The 20810-nt window shown below is 45.5% G+C and overlaps 1 protein-coding gene across 3 annotated transcripts in view; it reads right to left on the bottom strand.

Moving 5' to 3' along the window:
• The window catches only part of LOC138296086 (FERM domain-containing protein 6-like), a 1138137-nt gene that overhangs the window by 120017 nt on the left and 997310 nt on the right, over nt 1-20810 (bottom strand). The window contains exon 12 of one of the 3 annotated variants that reach the window (XM_069234915.1): nt 14423-14659. The exons of the other annotated variants lie outside the window; for them this stretch is intronic. Coding sequence (XP_069091016.1) covers nt 14423-14659 — 237 coding nt within the window. The remainder of the gene's footprint in view (nt 1-14422; nt 14660-20810) is intronic. 3 annotated transcript variants of the gene reach the window in all.

The raw sequence follows: 20810 nt of genomic DNA, 5'->3' as shown, positions 1-20810 counted from the left end.
GTGGTAGGAATTTTGTGGATTCCTGCAGATTCCGGAAGGTTCCATCACAAAAACGTGGGAACAATGTGTGATTTCCAGCAAAGTTGGAGGTTTGCAGGGGATTGTGGGTACAAAAATGGTGCGGGTGCATGTGAAACACACAACCCTGGAGTCACCCAGATGTTTAGTTTTCAGATGTGTCTAGGTCTTGTGGATTTTTCTACATGGCAGCGTCCCAAAGTCCATAAAGTGCAGCCCTCACCATTCCAAGTGGGACGATTTTGAGAGTAAGCCAAGTTCTCATGGCCCAAATGTAAAACTAAAAACCAAAATAATCGAACGTCTTCTTGCTTGCCTTCGGATAAGATGTTTTAGAGTGCGGGGGAGAGCTGAAATACTGTTACCCCCTTCAGTTGAGGTGGGGGCGTAACCAGGCCCATACTGGTTGGTAGCCACCACCCCAATATATATATATTTTTTAAAATTCCCTGGCATCTAGTAGACTTTCTAGCCCCCCGGGTTGTGGATCAGGGGTAACTGCCCCATCTGCACACTACTGGGCAGAACAACTTTGGCCCCATTTATTTGGGGTGGGGGTATGGCCCCGGTGCCTAGTGGTTTCTGCCCCCCCTTGGGGGGGCGGATTGACCTAAAATAACTGGTCTAAATACAATATGCCCCCCAGGGGAGCGACCCTTGCCTAATGGGTCGCTCACCATCTCTAAAAAAAAACAAAAAAAAAAAAAAAAACACAAACAAAAAATTAGCCCTGAGGTTTTGGGGGCAGAAATGGCCTAAAATAAGTTTGCCCCCTCAATCCCCCCGGGGAGCGACCCTTGCCTACGGGGTCACTCCCCTTGCGTGACATTGGTGCCCAAAAAAAAAAAAAAACCGGTGCCTAGTTGTTTTTCGGGCAGATTGACCTAAAATCGGCCGATCTGCCCCCAAGGGTGGCAGAAATGGTCTAAATACAATTTGCCCCTCAGGGGAGCGACCCTTGCCTAATGGGTCGCTCCCCATCTCTAAAAAATCCCTGGTGTCTAGTGGGCGTTTTAGCAGCCGGATTGCTTGCAATCCGGCTGCTAAAACGGTCAGAGAGACTTCAAAGGGAAGGAAATTAATTTCCTTCCCTTTGAAGCCTCTCTAGCCTCCTCCACGTGATCGGAAGAGAAATGCATTTCTCTTCCGATCGCGCTGGAAGCTAGGAGGCCTCTGTGATTGCCACCGCGCAATCGCGCGCTGACATCACAGGGGGTGTGGGGGGGTCAGGGGTGGAAGGGGAAGGGATTCCCCTTCCATCCACGACTGGGGGGTGTGGGTGGGGGGCCCATGGGGGGAGCGCTCCCAGGTGCAGGACGAGGTGATCTCGTCCAAGGCACCCGGGAACCAGTGCCTTGGACGAGATGACCTCACCCAAGGCACCCAACAGGTTAAGTCATTTTGTGAGAAAATTACCCTTCTCATGAGCACAAAACCTGAAGCATGAAGGAATGCTCCTTCTGGGTAAGCAGGCCTCAAAAAATGATTACATTTTTACTAGACCTGCAGGTCGAGTAGTTTGACTCGACCTAACTGTAATGTGCTTGACTGGGAAACAGGTCTCAAATTGTATGATCCTGAGCAAATATTGTATTTTACAGTCGCTTTTTAATTCATTCTCACATGAGTGCACCTTCAAATATGTGAGTTCAGCATTTCTGCTGTAAAAAAACCCTTATTTTGTTTGATTAAGTACACTAAACGTTTGCTCCATGTATAATAAATCTAGCCCACATATGGGGTACACATGATCCATGCCTTGCCTCTTAGTTTACTAATAGCTTTGCCATCAGGGCAGAACTGTTTCTCAGTTTATGTTTACACACTCACTTTTATTAAATATATTACTAAAGCATGATATGGTAACGCACTGTCATTTACAGACAGCAAACTTCCAAGAAATATCCAAAAACCTTCCAACTAACTTGCAGCTTTACTCATAAAACTATATAGTGTATTAACAATAATCTGTGAAAAATGGGTTTCAGAAATCATTTAACATTTGCACATCACCAGGTAAAGTGTTCTGCCTTTTTTTCACAGAAGTACAAAAATGGTCTGTCACAGCTACTGAAATATATTTTGAAATGTTTGTAAAGTTGACTTAGTTATATAAATGTTGTGTTAGGAAAAACCTGATGCCAAAAGCCTTTCATTTCATGTAGGTCTGACAGTTCACCTTGCAAAATCCTGGAACTCTGCAGTCACAAGGAAAAGTAATTGCATTGCAAGAAGAGAAACTGACTTTTGACCTCTGTCTCCAAACACATAGCAAATGTGACAAGAATAAGATTTAAAGGCATCTTAATTGCTAATTCAGTTTCTGACTGAACAGAACACCTGTTCTTTGTCCACTCCTCAGAAGGGCTGAGAGGAATCTAAAAATAGCTGGAATCTAAAAATAGCTCGACCTCATAAAATAAAACTCGCCATAGCAAATGGTCCAGTAGATTTTTCGAGCCCTGCTATGAGACTGGACAGACAATTAAAAAATCAGCGCTATGACACGGTCAGCATTGATTGAATCACAGCATTTTTTATCTTTAAGCCACGTAAAAAACAGCATGGAGGGGTTAAGAAACAATAGATAATGGAAGGAATTGGAGCGTTAAGAAACAGAAGACAGCGGGAGGAGTGCGGGAGTTAAGAAACAACAGACAACAGAACGGATGGTGGGATTCATAAACATCAGAAAATGGGATGAGGGTGGGTGTTAAAAACCAATGGACAGCAGGTGGAGGGTAAGGGTTAAGAAACAATGGACAGAGCGAGGGGGGCAGGGTGTTAAAAAAACAACAGACAGCGGAAGGATGGAGGGCTTAAAAACAATGGCAGGTGGACAGTGGATAAAGAAACAAAGCACAACGGGAGGAGGGCAGTGGGTAAAGAAGCAACAGGCAGCAGGAGAAAGAGCAGGGGGCTAAGAAACAACAGACAGTGGGAGGAGGGAGGGGGAAAAGCAACAGGGGAGACCAACACCAGAGAAGTTGCAGGGAAAGAGAGAGGTATTGAGGGGCAGCAGGCAGACTACACACATTCACTCTTCGAGAATAAGAGTGCATGTCCAAAAATGAGTACCTGCTGGAGCTGGTGGCCAGTGGAAGGACACTGGGGACAGCAAGGACACAGGGTGCAGCCAGGAAGATGTACTTGGTCCATGCTCCAAGAAAAGGACACATACAAAGCCTCAGGAGGAAGTCAAGTCAAGGAGAAGGCACTGACCAATAAGAAACAAGGAAACTACAGTGCAGTGGAGCCAACGAATGGTATATAATGGACAAATTCTATGTCCGTTTTAAGCTTCATTTTTGTTCACAAGAGATTTCACAAGAGAATGTCACTTACCCAGTGTACATCTGTTCGTGGCATGAGACGCTGCAGATTCACATGCTGTGCATATCCCGCCATCTAGTGTTGGGCTCGGAGTGTTACAAGTTGTTTTTCTTCGAAGAAGTCTTTTCGAGTCACGAGATCGAGGGACTCCTCCCCTTTCGGCTCCATTGCGCATGGGCGTCGACTCCATCTTAAATTGTTTTCCCTGCTGAGGGTGAGGTAGGAGTTGTGTATATAGTAATAGTGCCCATGCAATGGAGTAAGTATGTATGTACATAATGTGACTAAAAGTGATATATTTACAGATTTACAAATGTACAAGTTTTAATTTTTTTTTTTGTTGTCAACTTCGAACGGCTACAGGCTCCCGGGGAGGTGGGAGGGCGCATGTGAATCTGCAGCAGCTCATGCCACAAACAGATGTACACTGGGTAAGTGACATTTTCCGTTCGATGGCATGTGTAGCTGCAGATACACATGCTGTGCATAGACTAGTAAGCAGTTATCTCCCCAAAAGCGGTGGTTTAGCCTGTAGGGGTTGAAGTTGTTTGAAATAATGTTCTTAATACTGCTTGTCCTACTGTGGCTTGTTGTGTTGTTAACACATCCACGCAGTAATGCTTGGTAAATGTATGAGGCGTAGACCATGTGGCTGCCTTACAGATTTCAGTCATTGGTATGTTTCCTAGAAAAGCCATGGTGGCTTCTTTCTTTCTAGTGGAGTGTGCCTTTGGTGTAATAGGCAGTTCTCTTTTTGCTTTTATATAACAGGTTTGAATACATTTAACTATCCATCTGGAAATGCCTTGTTTGGATATTGGATTCCCTGTATGAGGTTTTTGGAAAGCAACAAACAATTGTTTTGTTTTGCAAATTTGTTTGGTTCTATCAATGTAGTACATTAGTGCTCTTTTGATGTCTAATGTATGTAATGCTCTCTCAGCTACAGAATCTGGTTCTGGAAAGAACACTGGGAGTTCCACTGTTTGATTTAAGTGGAACGGTGAAATGACTTTAGGTAAGAATTTTGGATTTGTGCGTAGAACTACTTTATGTTTGTGTATTTGTATAAAGGGTTCTTGTATGGTAAATGCTTGTATTTCACTTACTCTTCTGAGAGATGTGATAGCTCTTAGAAAGGCTACTTTCCATGTTAAGTACTGTATCTCACATGAGTGCATGGGTTCAAATGGTGGACCCATGAGTCGTGTTAATACGATGTTGAGGTTCCACAAAGGAACTGGTGGTGTTCTTGGTGGGATAATCCTTTTCAGACCCTCCATAAATGCTTTTATGACTGGGATTCTGAATAATGAAGTTGAATGCGTAATTTGCAGATAAGCCGAAATTGCAGTCAGATGTATTTTAATGGATGAAAAAGCTAACTTGGACTTTTGTAAGTGTAGTAGGTAGCTTACAATGTTTTTAGCAGATGTTTTTAGCAGATGCGTGTAATGGTTGAATTTGATTATTATGGCAGTAATAAACAAATCTTTTCCACTTATTTGCGTAGCAATGTCTTGTGGTTGGTTTCCTAGCTTGTTTTATGACCTCCATGCATCCTTGTGTATGGTCTAGGTGTCCGAATTCTAAGATCTCAGTAGCCAAATTGCTAGATTGAGAGATGCTGGATTCGGGTGTCTGATCTGTTGTTTGTGTTGAGTTAACAGATCTGGTCTGTTTGGCAGTTTGATATGAGGCACTACTGACAGGTCTAGTAGTGTTGTGTACCAAAGTTGTCGTGCCCAAGTTGGTGCTATCAGTATGAGTTTGAGTTTGTTTTGACTCAATTTGTTTACTAGATACGGAAGGAGTGAGAGAGGGGGAAAAGCGTATGCAAATATCCCTGACCAACTCATCCATAACGCATTGCCTTGAGAGTGAGCATGTGGGTACCTGGATGCGAAGTTTTGGCATTTTGCGATTTCTTTTGTTGCAAATAGGTCTATTTGCGGTGTTCCCCATCTTTGGAAGTATGTTTTTAGTATTTGGGGATGAATTTCCCATTCGTGGATCTGTTGGTGATCCCGAGAGAGATTGTCGGCTAACTGATTTTGAATTCCTGGTATGAACTGCGCTATTAGGCGAATGTGGTTGTGAATCGCCCAATGCCATATCTTTTGAGCTAAGAGACACAATTGTGTTGAGTGTGTCCCTCCCTGTTTGTTCAGATAATACATTGTTGTCATGTTGTCTGTTTTGACAAGAATGTGTTTGTGGGTTATTAGTGGTTGAAATGCTTTCAACGCTAGAAATACTGCTAGTAGTTCTAAGTGATTTATATGAAGCTGTCTCTGCTGAGTGTCCCATTGTCATTGGATGCTGTGTTGGTTGAAGTGTGCTCCCCACCCTACCATGGAAGCATCTGTTGTGATCACGTATTGAGGCACTGGGTCTTGGAAAGGCCACCCTTTGTTTAAATTTATAGTATTCCACCATTGAAGCGAGGTGTATGTTTGGCGGTCTATCAACACTAGGGGGGTCATTCCGACTCCGGCGGTCATTGACCACCGGGGCCGGGGTCGGCGGGAGCACCGCCAACAGGCTGGCGGTGCCCCGCAGGGCATTCTGACCGCGGCGGTTTGGCCGCGGTCAGAACAGGAAAACCGGCGGGGTCCCGCCGGTTTTCCGTTGCCCTGAGGAATCCCCCATGGCGGCGCAGCTTGCTGCGCCGCCATGGGGGATTCTGACCCCCTCACCGCCATCCTGTTCCTGGCGGTTCCGACCGCCAGGAACAGGATGGCGGTGAGGGGTGTCGTGGGGCCGCTGGGGGCCCCTGCAGTGCCCATGCCAATGGCATGGGCACTGCAGGGGCCCCCGTAAGCAGGCCCCACTTTGAATTTCAGTGTCTGCATAGCAGACACTGAAATTCGCGACGGGTGCTATTGCACCCGTCGCACCCTTCCCACTCCGCCGGCTCCATTCGGAGCCGGCTTCCTCGTGGGAAGGGGTTTCCCGCTGGGCTGGCGGGCGGCCTTCTGGCGGTCGCCCGCCAGCCCAGCGGGAAACACAGAATGGCCGCCGCGGTCTTTTGACCGCGGTGCGGTCATTCGGCGGTTCCCGCCAGGCGGGCGGCTCCCGCCGCCTGCCGGGGTCTGAATGACCCCCTAGATCTTGAAGTTGACCCTGTGCTTGTGACCATTGTGATGCTAGGCACTGTTGTAAGGGCTGCATGTGTAATCTTGTGTTTGTAACAATGGCCATGCATGAGGACATCATGCCTAGTAGTTTCATTACTAATTTTACCTGGAACCTTTGGTTTGGGTGCATGGCCTGTATTACGTTTTGGAATGCCTATACCCTTTATGGACTTGGAGTGGCAATCCCTTTTATTGTGTGGATTGTTGCTCCTAAGTACTGTTGTATTTGACACGGCAGTAGGTGTGATTTTTTGTAGTTGAGTGAGAACCCTAGATTGTGAAGGGTTTCTATAACGTACTTTGTGTGTTGTGAACACCGTTCTTGCGTATTGGTTTTGATTAACCAATCGTCTAGATACGAGAACACATGTATTTGCTGTCTTCTGAGATGGGCTGCCACTACGGCAAGGCATTTTGTAAAAACTCTTGGCGCTGTTGTTATTCCGAATGGCAACACTTTGAACTGGTAATGTACCCCTTGGATTACAAACCTTAAGTATTTTTTGGGGAAGGATGTATGGGTATATGGAAATAAGCATCCTTGAGGTCTAATGTTGTCATGTAGTCTTGTTGTTTGAGCAATGGGATCATGTCTTGCAGTGTCACCATGTGAAAGTGATCTGATTTGATGTAAAGATTTAAGGTTCTGAGATCTAAGATGGGTCTTAGAGTTTTGTCTTTTTTGGGTATGAGAAAGTACAGGGAGTAAACACCCGTTCCTTTCTGATGATTTGGTACTAGTTCTATTGCATCTTTTTGCAACAACGCTTGGACCTCCAGCTGTAATAGATCCATGTGTTGTTTGGACATGTTGTGTGTTTTCGGTGGCACATTTGGAGGGAATTGTAGGAATTCTATGCAATAACCATGTTGGATAATGGCTAGGACCCACGTGTCTGTTGTTATTTCCTCCCAGTTTTTGTAAAAATGTGTTAGTCTCCCCCCCACTGGTGTTATGTGTTGGGGATTTGTGACACTGAAGTCACTGTTTATTTTGCGGGGTCTTGGGACTTTGGAACTTTCCTCTAGTTTTAGGGAACTGTCCCCCTCTTTATTGTCGCCGAAAACTTCCCCTCTGATACTGGCTCTGGTATGTGGGCCGTGTTTGTGAGGTTGAGGGTTCTGTGCTCTGTCCCTGAAACCCCCCTCTACACTGCGTTTTTCGAAATGTGCCTCTGCCCTGTGGGGAGTAGAGTGCGCCCATGGCCTTGGCCGTATCTGTGTCCTTTTTAAGTTTCTCGATAGCAGTGTCCACCTCCGGCCCAAACAACTGCTGTCCGTTAAAAGGCATGTTCAGCACCGCCTGTTGAATTTCTAGCTTGAATCCTGAGGTGCGTAGCCATGCGTGTCTCCTTATGGTGACCGCTGTGTTTACAGTTCTTGCAGCTGTGTCTGCTGCATCCATTGCCGACCGTAACTGGTTATTAGAGATACTCTGGCCTTCTTCCACCACTTGTTGCGAACGCTTTTGGAACTCTTTGGGTAGATGCTCTATGAAGTGTTGCCATTCGTCCCAATGAGCTCTATCGTATCTTGATAGCAAGGCCTGTGAATTGGCAATGCGCCATTGGTTGGCTGCTTGTGCCGCAACCCTTTTCCCCGCTGCGTTGAACTTGCGACTTTCCTTGTCGGGTGGTGGTGCATCTCCCGAGGTGAGTTCGCCCTTTTGTGAGCTGCACCTACTACCACTGAGTCTGGTGTTAATTGCTGTGTGATGTACACAGGGTTTGTACTTTTTCTCCACCCTTGGAGTGATGGCCCTGCCTTTCACAGGCTCTTGAAATACTTGTTTGGAGTGTTTCAACATTCCCGGTAACATAGGAAGACTCTGGTACTGACTATGTGTGGACGACAGAGTATTAAACAAAAAGTCATCTTCAATTGGTTCTGCGTGCAGGGTGACATTGTGAAATGCGGCTGCTCTGGACACCACCTGTGTGTAAGCAGTACTGTCCTCAGGTGGTGATGGTCTCGCTGGGTAGCAGTCGGGACTGTTATCTGATACAAGCGCATCATAAAGATCCCATGCGTCAGGATCATCTTGGCTCATCCCTGTATGCGTTGGGGACTGCATCGTTGGTGGTGTGGCCATTGGTGATGGTTGTGGTGAGCGATGTGGTGATGGTGGCGGAGTTACTTGTCTTGCCACCTTTGCTTGTGGCTGTTTGTCTTTCTCTTGGAAAGCAAGTTTCCTTTTCATTCGGATTGGAGGGAGAGTTCTTATTTTCCCTGTTTCTTTTTGAATGTGGAGCCTTCTTTGTGTGTAATCTGTCTCCCCTGCTTCCAGCTCCTGCCCAAATTTGTGTCCTTGCATTTGTGAGGACAGTCCCTGCTCCTCAGTGTAGGAACTTGGTTTCGGCTCCGAAGCCGGATGTTTCGTTTTCGAAACTTTTTCAACTGTCTTTTTCGGCTCCGAAGACACTTTTTTGGCTTTCGGTGTTCCGATATCTCTGTGCCGATCTTTTTCGGTGCTGGTTTCTCGATGTTGAGATTGCTCTGACCCGGTGTCTCGGTGTCAAGCCTGTTCTGTTCCGGTATCTCGACCGGAGTCGGATGACTTCGACACCTGCGTGCCCTTTTTCAGTGCCGATGGCCAGTCACCTAATTTTCGGGTTAAGCCATGGCCTGTCGGCGGTGGCGTCCCCTGGGCTTTAATGTATTTTCCGTGAGTTTTGGCCAGGGGTGTTTTACTCACAGTTTTTGGCGTCTGTTCGGTTTCGGCCTCGTCCAAGTCCGAATCCGCGATGGAGAAGGTTTCTTCTTCCTCCAAGTCTTGGCGTCCTGCCGGCGCCGACGCCATTTGAAGTCTTCTTGCTCTCCGGTCTCTTAGCGTTTTACTCAACCGAAACGCTCAACAGGCCTCGCAGGTATCCTCTTTGTGTTCAGGAGACAAACACAAATTACAGACCAGATGCTGATCTGTGTAAGGATACTTGTTGTGGCATTCAGGGCAGAAGCGGAATGGGGTCTGTTCCATTAGCCTTGAGAACGCACGTGGTCGGGCCGACCAGGCCCCGCCGGGGAATCGAAACCCCGAAGGGCCACCGGAGCTCTTCAAAATTCGGTGTCGATCTGCGTTAACTAACCCGATACCGAACGCAAGCAATACCGTCGAATTTTCCAAGATTCTAATCTACTTTCCGAACCGAAACACGGAGCGAAGAGGAACAAGTCGGAACCCGATGGTGGAAAGAAAACAATCTAAGATGGAGTCGACACCCATGCTCAATGGAGCCGAAAGGGGAGGAGTCCCTCGATCTCGTGACTCGAAAAGACTTCTTCGAAGAAAAACAACTTGTAACACTCTGAGCCCAACACTAGATGGCGGGATATGCACAGCATGTGTATCTGCAGCTACACATGCCATCAAACTGACTTTTATCCGGTTTATGACGTCACAAACCAGATACGCGCCTTGTTTTGCCACAATAGCGTCAAAAAGTGGCGCAAACACAGCAAAATGTGCAAAGGAGCCACAAAATGGATCCCAGAAGCCATTAGAGACCCCAGGAAGTCTACAACCGACCAGGAACCAGCCAGGAGGACCCAGACAAGACCCAGGAGAGGGAGAAGAAGAAAAGGAAGTGCCGGTTCAGTGCAGAGGAGCAGGAAATACTGGTGAAATAGGTGACAGAACACCAGCATCAACTTTTTGTCAACTCAAAATTGCAGATTGGGAGGAGGCAATTTGGCAACAAATTGTCGATAAGATCAACAGTGTGGCAGAGGTACGGAGAACAGTCACTGAGTGCAAGAAACGCTGGCATGACTGCAAGTGCAGGACCAATGAAAAGATGGCAGGGCACAGGAAGGCAGCATTGCAGACTAGAGGTGGGAGTCCAGCACCGCAGGAGGCCCTGGACCACATGGAGGAGATGGTGGCAGCCGCCATCCCAGAGAAGATGGGATTCAAGGACAGGACAGCGCAGACTTCCTGGGAACCACAGAGATGCATGGTAAGTTGCATGGGGGTCAAAAATGCCTGAATGTAAACTGCAAGCGGGGGGGCATACCTACTACCCAATGCATGTCAGCCATGATAATCAGGTAGTGGAAAGGGAAAAGGGGCAAGGCACAGGTGCATGGGCTGTGCAGGGGAAACCTGGGGCACAGCACAACACTACACCAACAACCTTTGCATGGGGGTACTTTGCCATGCCACGGCTGTTGGAAAAGCAAAGCCAGTCCAGGAGGTAGGGTGCAACGTAAAACAGGCCTGCTGTCACACAACAGCTGGTATTGTCGCTACATGAACTAGGGCTCAATTTCCAGTGTCAGGCCATATCCGCAAGTGGTATTTACCATTGACAACAGTTGCCACTACAACCTGTGCTGTGTGTGCAGGTCAAGTAGCCAATGGCAGTTTTGTGCCCAAGGATCAAACACACCCAAAATAGATGGTTCAGGATGATGACGTTATCAATCCCCTGTAATCACTAACAATGTGCAAATCCTGTCAAATGTTCATGTCTATAAGAGCTATAAACATCAGGTATTGTTATTAACATTATGAGGTACACAGCAGTAATGTCAAACCCATGCTGCACATTTCAGGGTCAACCCTGTGCCAGTGTACAATAGCTGCAATGCCACCTTGCAACATCCTAACTGTCATACTGCTAAGACAACAGCAGTGAAAGACATCCGCACAGTCATAAGAGGAAATGGAACACTGCTAGGGCCATCAATGCAATCCAATGTAGCACACATTCCCCAACATCAGCAGTACACACTACCAATGCTGACACCTGTATCGTGCCATGCCAATGCTATATATATATTGTATGCTAGGTCTCAGCAACATATAGGTGGATGTGAAATATCAGAGACTGGGTCAGTTCCAGATTGTTAAGTGTGGTGCAAGTGCCCTCAGAACACCCACAGCCAGTGCAATGCCTCACGATGATAATGGAGGGTTCAGTAGTACAAGAAGGTGGCAACATACAATTTGGACAGAACCTACACCTAGAGATGTGACGCAGACAATTCCCCAAACTGCCCACACTACATGTGACATGCAGGTGGGGCATAGGCCTGGGAGAATGCTAATCTTAATGACAGAAACAATGACAGGGCACCAAAATGACAATGTTCAACTAATAGGAAGTCAGGAACGTCACATAACAAATGTCACAACACAGACACACTAATTGTACAATATCTCATTGCAGAGGACAAAGGCTCTCCTGGAGATATGCCTGTCCTGGACTTTCCTGATGATATGGATGATGAGCTGACAAACATTACCCTGCAGACCCTCCAATATGTCCTTGGAACCCTCCAGACCCCACCTTCAGTCGCAAGGAGGAGCACAGAAGTAGCAGCCATCACAGAGGACCCACCCACCACCCCAATAGTACGACCTGCCAGCTCCAACCCAGATGAGGACTCTGAGGACACTGGTACCACCTTTGAGAGGACTGTAGTTGGAGTACAGCAGGAGCTGGCCAAGGAGGTGTGGGTGGGGATGCAAAATATGGCAGCCAGCCTTGAGGGGATGCGCTTGTGCATGATGTCATCTGCAGAACAGGCAGCAGCCATGCAGGCGCTAACATCCATCCTGCAAGGACTACAACAAAGCAAAGTGTAAGGGAATTCACCACTGCAGTAAGGGAGTTGCCACAGCACCTGGCATCCCAAACCTTTCACTGCGTGCACGAATGCAATCATGACCCACTCAGGGCTGACCTGGCTGCCTACCACAGTGATGTAGCTGCTATACTCAAGAACCAGCAGCTCCCCCTTGCTGCAGTAATGTCCTTAATAGCCCCACAGTTGGCAGCTAAAGGGAATTCTGACTCCACGTCTTCAAACAATGAAGTGTGTGTTGGCCCTTCAAACCCACCACCACCAAGGGCAGAGGAGACTACACACACATCAGAAGATGAAGACGTGGAACAGATCACCATCACCCGTAGGAGTACCCGGTAGCACCAGTCCATGCCACATGGGCACTGATATCCTAGGTCCTGTGTTTGTTAACATGCCAGTATTGCAACAGTTAGTCACATGCACTGTTCTCCAACACACTGTTTACCTTGACACTATCTTCTGTGATTGCCTCTCACTACCTCTTTGGCAATTCATGTTCCTCTGCACTGTATGACACTTCACCCCACCATGTCTAATGACATATCCCATTGCACTTGTGTAGCATCACAATAGAAGGCGTCACACTAATGGACTCACAATCCTGGACTTTAAAATTATTGCACTACAGCACTTTAAAATAAATAGCGCTTAAACAACCACTTTGTCTCTGTGTAATGTGACACATTAACTGTGTAGGAGATTAGTGATGTATGTCACATGTCAATAGCCATAGAAAGTCAATACAACTGCGTTGAAAGAATGTGGGTTGTTAACTATGCACTGGGGTCTGGATAGTATCATCATCTGCGCTTCCTGAGGCTTATTTCTGAAGTAAATTGAAAACTAACAGTATAATGCTGTGTTGGACTGAAAAAGTCTGCTTCAAGGTATGTATACGTTGAAAATCAATGTGGCCAACAGTCCCTTCAAGACAATCTTTATGTATGTGACATCTGACTATAAACTTTCATCACACACACACACACCATACAGCAGGAATGGATGTGTACAAGTGTATGGACCAATATGTAACCTGGGAGTACAATGTAAGAAATGATAGGTGTGAGTTATGTATACAATACTACATAAGATTATAACAGCACTCAGCTTATCAGGGTTCACATGAATATCAGGCTGCAGGCAGACGTACCACAGTGCCCAAGAATCCAATTCAGCTCTCAAACGATGACAGATTTAAAAACACATCCAAACTTCACAACACATTGGGAACCATAGTAACCTCGAGTGGTGGGTGCAATGGATGGCAGATGCATTGAGAAGTAGCTGTGGTGTAGCTGCCAATGTGACTGCACATTAGGAATTGGGAATAACCATGTCAATAATGGGATTCAGATGCAGGATGGAACACAAATGCACCCATGCCATGGCCCTGATCCCAAAGCATATGACACATACTGTAATGGAGTACCTAAAAATGTATTTAACAGTAATAAAGGATACTAAAACTAGGGGAAACACCTTAACTAACCTAACCTATCCTAACTACACATTACCCACAACTGGCCCTAACTACCCTAATCTAAACTTACCTCTCACATTTAACTAAACACTCTAAACATCAACCCCGCCACCCTTATATGACGGGACACATGTAGGACAACATATACTAACCTAAACACATAGGCCCATATTTATACTTTTTTTGCGTTGCACTTGTGTCATTTTTTGACGCAAAAGCAGCACGAACTTGCAAAATACAATTGTATTTTGCAAGTTTGCGCTGTTTTTGCGTCAAAAAGTGGCGCAAATGCAGCGCTAAAAAAGTATAAATATGGGCCATACTCTCTTATCCTAAACAAATATATATTTTGGGGGGTTTTATTTGTATATTTTTATATATATTTTTTTTTTATACGCCTAAACGGCAACATCATCCCTCACCCACCCACCCACAAAAAAACACATGTAATAATATAACCCCTTCCACCCCCCAACCCACTTATACTAACTAAACTAACAGCCTACTCTAACCTAACACTAAGCCCCCTAAACCCACTAAAGATAAGAACCAGGAAAGAGGAGGGAGGGGAGGGAATCATGCTGAGGGTCCAAAAGCCAAACTTTTTCCCTCAGCAGGATCTTCTTTATGCCCCGCAGTCTCCTGCTATTGCGGGACACCTCCTGCTGCAGCCTGTCCATCCTGCGCAACATCCGTTGTATGTCACGTCTCATGGACTGAAATTCAGCATTGACTATTACAGCAGCTGGGGTTGTCTGTGTCCCACTAGTTGAGGGCTGTGCTGGTGCCGGTGCCATGCTTGGAGGGGGAGGTGCAGAAGCTGCTATCTGTGGGCCTGGAGCAGATGCGGTTGACTGACCTGCAACAGTGGCTGTCATCTTTTGGGCGACTGTGGTCTGAGCTGTTGTGCTGGTGGTGGTGGCTGTTGTGGGCAAGGATGGCCCCCCTTGGGCAAATGCCCTCCAGACCCCTGTGGCTCTCCCATGGTGATAACGCCGTGCCATATTTTGGAACCCAGACTCCACATCTAGGATGTGGCAGTAACACACTGCCCGCCTCTGGAATTCCCTGATCTCATGGACATTCATGTTGGCAGCTGTAAAAATAGAGAATGCCAAACATTAGTGACATTATTGGGTGATACATCTACAGATGATATTGTAACACTTCCTCAGAATTAGATGAAACAGTCCAAATCAAAGTACAGATCATAGAACGTCCCTGAGGAATGACAGGCCAACGCAGCCTACATATCTACTATCTAACAGAAAAGCAATGCTCAAAAAGGTGTGTACCTAATTAAATGATCTGGGCATCATTGTACTGCCATTAGTCACGTAACAAATGCTGCAAGTACTCCACATGTGACAGGCCAACTAATGACTATCTTCTGGATGACAATTAAGGCCCACAAGACCTGTGATTTTTAAATGGAATTGCCTGGACGGTATGCAGTTGCTAATCATGAGGGGGTATCCTAGGTTGGAACAATAGTTTGTTGGTATTATATGTCTTTCGTCTACACTGGGATTCTCACACCTAGGTACACATATTTCATATCCCTACCCCTGTGCCTCAGGGGGTGAAAGGCTTGCAAGACATACTTTCAAACATCAAGGACAGCCAGGAAGCTTTGGACAGCTGTCCATGGGTTGTGTCAGTCCACCACAGGTAAGGAGGGCTGCCAACTAGGATTGGCTCAAACATTGGACAATCACATCCACATTTATGTTCCTAATTTGCGGCCAATTTTCAACATCATTTGATCTCACTGATACCTTTACAAAAACAAGCACATAAATGCAAGCACTCATCTGGGCTTTAGCTGCATGCACACCTATGACATTCAACTCAAGTGCCACATAAACAGAGCACAACATGTGGAGCTAGATGCTGCTAGGAAGTCAAACATTCAGTCCTACATGGTCAATAGTTAACAGGGATGCTCAAGTCTGTGGGTCATACTTCAGCATCACTGTTCTGTGTGAATAAGGGTATGACTTGTTGACTAAATCATGAAAATGGCCACCTCCTAATTAATCATTGGCACACATGTAGCAACAAATATCACCCTGTTCACCTGCCCATCCCTATAGCGCAGCCCTAGAATCCCAATATATGACTCTCCGCCCCTGACTGTCCAACGCAAACATGGAACAAAATGTCAACCTCCAGTCAAGTCACATATCAGATCATGTGCCAGCACATCATACCTTGAAATGTTTCCAACACACAGGAGTCAATCACACAACAGCTGCAAACACAACACAGGACTAACATATCAACAGATACTGGATACGTCTGGCTCCGCAAATCGAGCCACTTCACCAATTCTGTAGGGGGCTGGTCCACCTGTAAAACATGAAAGGGTGAAATGTGCTCAATGTCTGCTCACTGTACAAAACTTGGAACAACAAATCACTGTGTGTGATATTTTATATGATATGGCAGCATCTCAGGCATGTAGACACCCCAACAGACATACGACTGCAAACATGCATTCACCCTGTCACTCCAGTGAGTGACAGACACATATATGCACACATGCACTGGCCCTAACAATCATGTGGTGCCAAACATGATTACTCAATTTTGTGCAGACTTATTTCTAGAGGGTACTCCATTTCTTCATTTGCTGTTATGAGAGACATGCAAAGCCACAATCCTGGTGCACTGCACTACCAGTGACTCAGGTATTGTGGCTTGTGCATCAAGGGACAATGAGTTACTGTGTGATGCTCATGTGGGTTAAGTTTAGTTCAGGAATTTTTGTGCTTTCTATGGTCCATTGTATGTGTGACATGGATAGGCCATTTATCTAAATCAAAGCAACAAAGAAATATATGCTGACAATGTTTAATTTGATCATCCGTGACAGATTGCATGGGCACAGGTGTAGTCATTGCACCTGAAATGTGTTACTCAGGGCCTTGTGTACCTATATCAGGTATTGTAGATCACAGTTAGCCACAGTCATTATCTTACATTTGCCAAGTTGGGTGATCAGTGGTTATACAACAAACTGACACTTTCCTCTAATTGAAACATGGTTTAGCAAATGTCCTACTTTGGCAATCTTGATGAGGTAGGTCTCAATTTGTATGCACCTTGGGAATGGCGACACTCACAGGAATGTTGGCCTGCTGATCTTAGCATGCACCCATGTCTGTGATACTGAGAACTTAACAATTGTACATATGCTGCAGTAGATCAGCAGGGGTGTACCAAACGTAAACTACCAAACTATTTCGTCACTTTAAATGTGTGATGGAAGCAGTCAGGGTTCCCTTGCACAACATCATGTAAATAAATAATTTGTGGCCATGCATTCACAAAGTTCAGGGATCCCATGATGACCCATTAACTTTAGAAAATAGATTGGCTATAAAGTGACACAGATGGCAAATGCATCAGCTCTGTACCAGCAATTGTGCCCAAGGCAAAATAAAACACACAGGAACAATGAACTTAGAGCCAAATGTATTTTTTTTTGTATGTGTAGCATTTGCTTCATTTGTTTACGCTACAGCTATGGAAAGTAGCAGAAAATATTTAGATATTATCAAGTGTGCATTATTATGGCATCCATAATTAATTTAAATGCTGCACAAACCAATTTAAAATATCAGCCTAAGATATTACCAGAGGTTAAGACGATCTTTGTACATATGGCCATGAATACAGTTCAGACATGTATTCAAAAAATTGGGGACAACATTTGTTCCTTCCATTAGCATGTGAAATACATCTCATTCCTGGGACACTCACAGACCATGAATAAAACATTTGTTTGTGCCGTATTACTATCATCTATTTACGTCAAAGCAGCACTAATTTACAAGATCAAGTTGTCTTTTGTAAGTTTGTGCAGCTTTTGAGTCAACAAATGACGATAATGCGTAGCAAATATTGTAAATAACAGGGCCACTGTATGTTCACATGTCCACAAACATTGTATGCAGCATGGTACAAAATCTGCTAGTCACTACAGAGCATTTCACTGTACATATTAGTCTAAGTCGTACTCACCAACAGGGCCACCAATCACCACACGCAGGTGGTCCAGCAGGTCTTGCTCTCTGGCCACAAGGTCAGCCCAGCGAGGTTTAAGTTGGTGGTCGTTGCGCTGGCTGTTGAACACTCTCTTTAGGTAGAACAGCACCTTGGACCACCTGAGCCTCCTGGCCTTGGTGTGATACCCCTGTATCACCCTGCCACCAGCCTCTAACATCAGGGGGAGGACGTGGCACACCAGCCAAATAAAAGCCCCCATCTCCTCCTCACCCATTCTCCCCAGACGTGGCCTTCCCAACATCACAAAAATAATAGGAATAGGAAAGGGAAAAGAGGGAAATACAGGTAAAGGAGGTAGGAAAATGAAACTTAAAGAACCCACAAAGAGCCCAACTATACCCCAACTAACAATACCCACTACACACTCCCAACAGTACAAAGACAAAATTAGATACAAAAAATGACAAAAACACACTGACACTGATTTAGAGACAATTACAAAAACAACAGATGACAACTGAAATGGCACACAGGAGACAAAAGCACAATATTGACAGACACAACTCTCAACAGAGCCACACAGTCTAGAAGAATCACAGACTGCAAAGTGAAGGTGAAAGTACACCCACTGTACCATTTCTGTAAACAGGATATCCTATTACATCACTTCCTGTCTCAAATGCGGTGCGTTTTTATTATGATGCGTGGAATTTCATGACGCTTACGGGCTTTGCGTCAATATTGTTTTACGCATATGCTTAAAATTCATCTGCATTCAAAGATCAATATATTTTTCATGGATAACCGATTTCATGGGGTGCAGTGTTAAAATTAACGCTAGGGACCAATCGATGTATAATGGGCGTGAGCGTAATTTTTTAACGCATATGCATCATATTTTGACACATATGCATCTTTTTTTACGCTTTTGCGTCAAACTATCTGTCTCTAACAGTGTTTGTGACATTTTTCTAATTTTCAACATACATGAAGGCTATAACTATACAAAGATAGGCTGTTAGGGCCTGCTGTGTGTGTTCTAGTGTTTTGTAACATGTGGCAGAGCACACTACTGTGGTCCATGATACTCATTTGGTTGTGTCGGATTAGCACTCTTAAATGATGCAACAGCAACTCAAACTTTTGGAATTAAAATTGGTATTTCCTAGTTTGAGCAGGTGGTGCATCAATAGAGGATAGCAAGGCTACGCAACTTAAATAATTCACTCATGGCCTGTGTGTTTATGTCTGTGAATTGGCTATTTCAATTGTTGTTGGGCCTCTGTGTGAACGTCACAAGACATGTTTTACATAAGGTGCTTGTATGCAGGTGTTGTAATTGTGGATAACCATCTGATGCCATTCATTGAGGTACATCAGTCATGATATGTGTTTGTCATATCTGTTGTGTGTTATGCTGTGTGAACTTCCCTGACTTTGGGGACAAAACTTCTCCAATGACAAACTATACACAGGATAGATAGAGGACAGTTGATAATGGCAATGTTAAAAATGTAAGCCATCACATGTAATGGAACGTTGGATACCACTTCATGGTCACTTGTGTGTGTACTACCCATGAGTCAGGCATTTGAACATGCTAGGTAGGTACAGTGTTTGTGACACAGAGTCCCAACTCCAATCCAAACACGTTTTCTTACACCACAGTTTGAGTCATGTAAATGACCTATGTTTCTCCTGTGGCTGTGGAGGACCAGCAGACCATGCTGCATGTGTTCACATATTTCCAGTGGTTCATTGCACAAAGGTGTCCAGCTCAAGTGTGAGCCATGTGTACCCTGTGTCAGTATTTGCCTCCATGTTGTCACAGTTACGTGCAGGTCTAGTCATGAGTCTGTGAAGCCATTCCCTGAATTAACAGAGTATCCTTCAAAGCAGATTTGACCTAAAGCCAAAGATCAACTAACGACACACATGGGGATAGTCCAGCTGTGACACTGCAGAACTTTAATAAGGCTGACGACAGGGCAACCTTGGTGTGCTTAAAATCTTTATGGATCAGTAATGGGAAACAGGCAGCTTTCATCACAACATTTGTACACAGGGTGGGCTCTAAAATTCCCACTGCAAAAGGGAACATCAGTGCCTCTGTGCTGATTAATCGCACAGCTAGTCACCACGCAAGCACCATCAAAAGGTGGCGGCAGAAGTAAATCTGTGTTTGGACCGTAAGGGCACAAACATGTTTCGTCCTTACATACACATTGGCAACCCTTGTTTGTTGTGCTGGAGGCACCGTACCAAATCCATGCATACAGCCATAGCACACAGTCACTGTTTGGCACCAATGAATACATGCAAAACCAGACAAGGGATGGGGGCTGGATTAGGCAATTTGAATACATGTCCCAGAACAGAATACAATAAGTAAACTGATTAAATAGAGGGCATGGAAAGCAACTATGAGACAAATGTAGCCACAGGGGACCTCTATGGTTAACGCAAAGACAGGAACCAGGCAGGCTCACAGGAGCAGGCTCTTTCAGGAACAAACATGAACAAGGCAAATAGACAGTGAGCAGACTCTGACTGGGAAAAGCTGGAACAACACTGTGGGAACTAAAAACTGTATTTGTCCTGTGGTCTGCAACCTTACACAATCCCCCAAGGGCTCTGTTACACAAGTGATTTGTACACCAATGCACAACAAGGAGATTCAGAAAATGGCTGCTTCTAAGCAGTTCTAGGCAGCAGCAATGGCAGGGCAGGTTCAAATGGCCGGTCTGCAAGGATGTGCTCACAGGTGTGTGCAGCTTCAGTCTCTCACAAGTCCTGGAGTTGAGAATCAAGTTCAAAGGGCCAACTGGACCTTTCATATGGGAAGCAATGGACAGCAGATTACAGGTCCTACCGACTTTCAGGCAGTGCATTATCGGACATGAAGTCCATGCAGACTGATGAACTATGACTATGGCATGCCATACTGAAGAGGAAAGCACACAGGAGCCAGAATGGGAGTCTGGGTGTGTGTAGATGAAGATTATCAGGGTACAGATAGTCCATTTACAGGGCCCCCTAGAGAAGGGTGGGCAGAGACTGAAAACATGGCAGTGGCAGGACTTATTACCTGGGATGGACGGCACAGGGCATGTCTTGTGAGAAATGTTTGTCATACCTGGGGCAGTCGTGCTATCCATTTTCTACTTAGATGGACTTCTTGTCACACATGCTCCTTGCAAAGATAGTTGATGTCACACTTACTGCTGTCAAGG

This window comes from Pleurodeles waltl, chromosome 5, assembly GCF_031143425.1.
Source record: "Pleurodeles waltl isolate 20211129_DDA chromosome 5, aPleWal1.hap1.20221129, whole genome shotgun sequence".
Taxonomy (NCBI): Eukaryota; Metazoa; Chordata; class Amphibia; order Caudata; family Salamandridae; genus Pleurodeles; species Pleurodeles waltl.
Note: the sequence above shows the minus strand (reverse complement) of the source record. Positions and strands in the feature narration are given on the sequence as shown.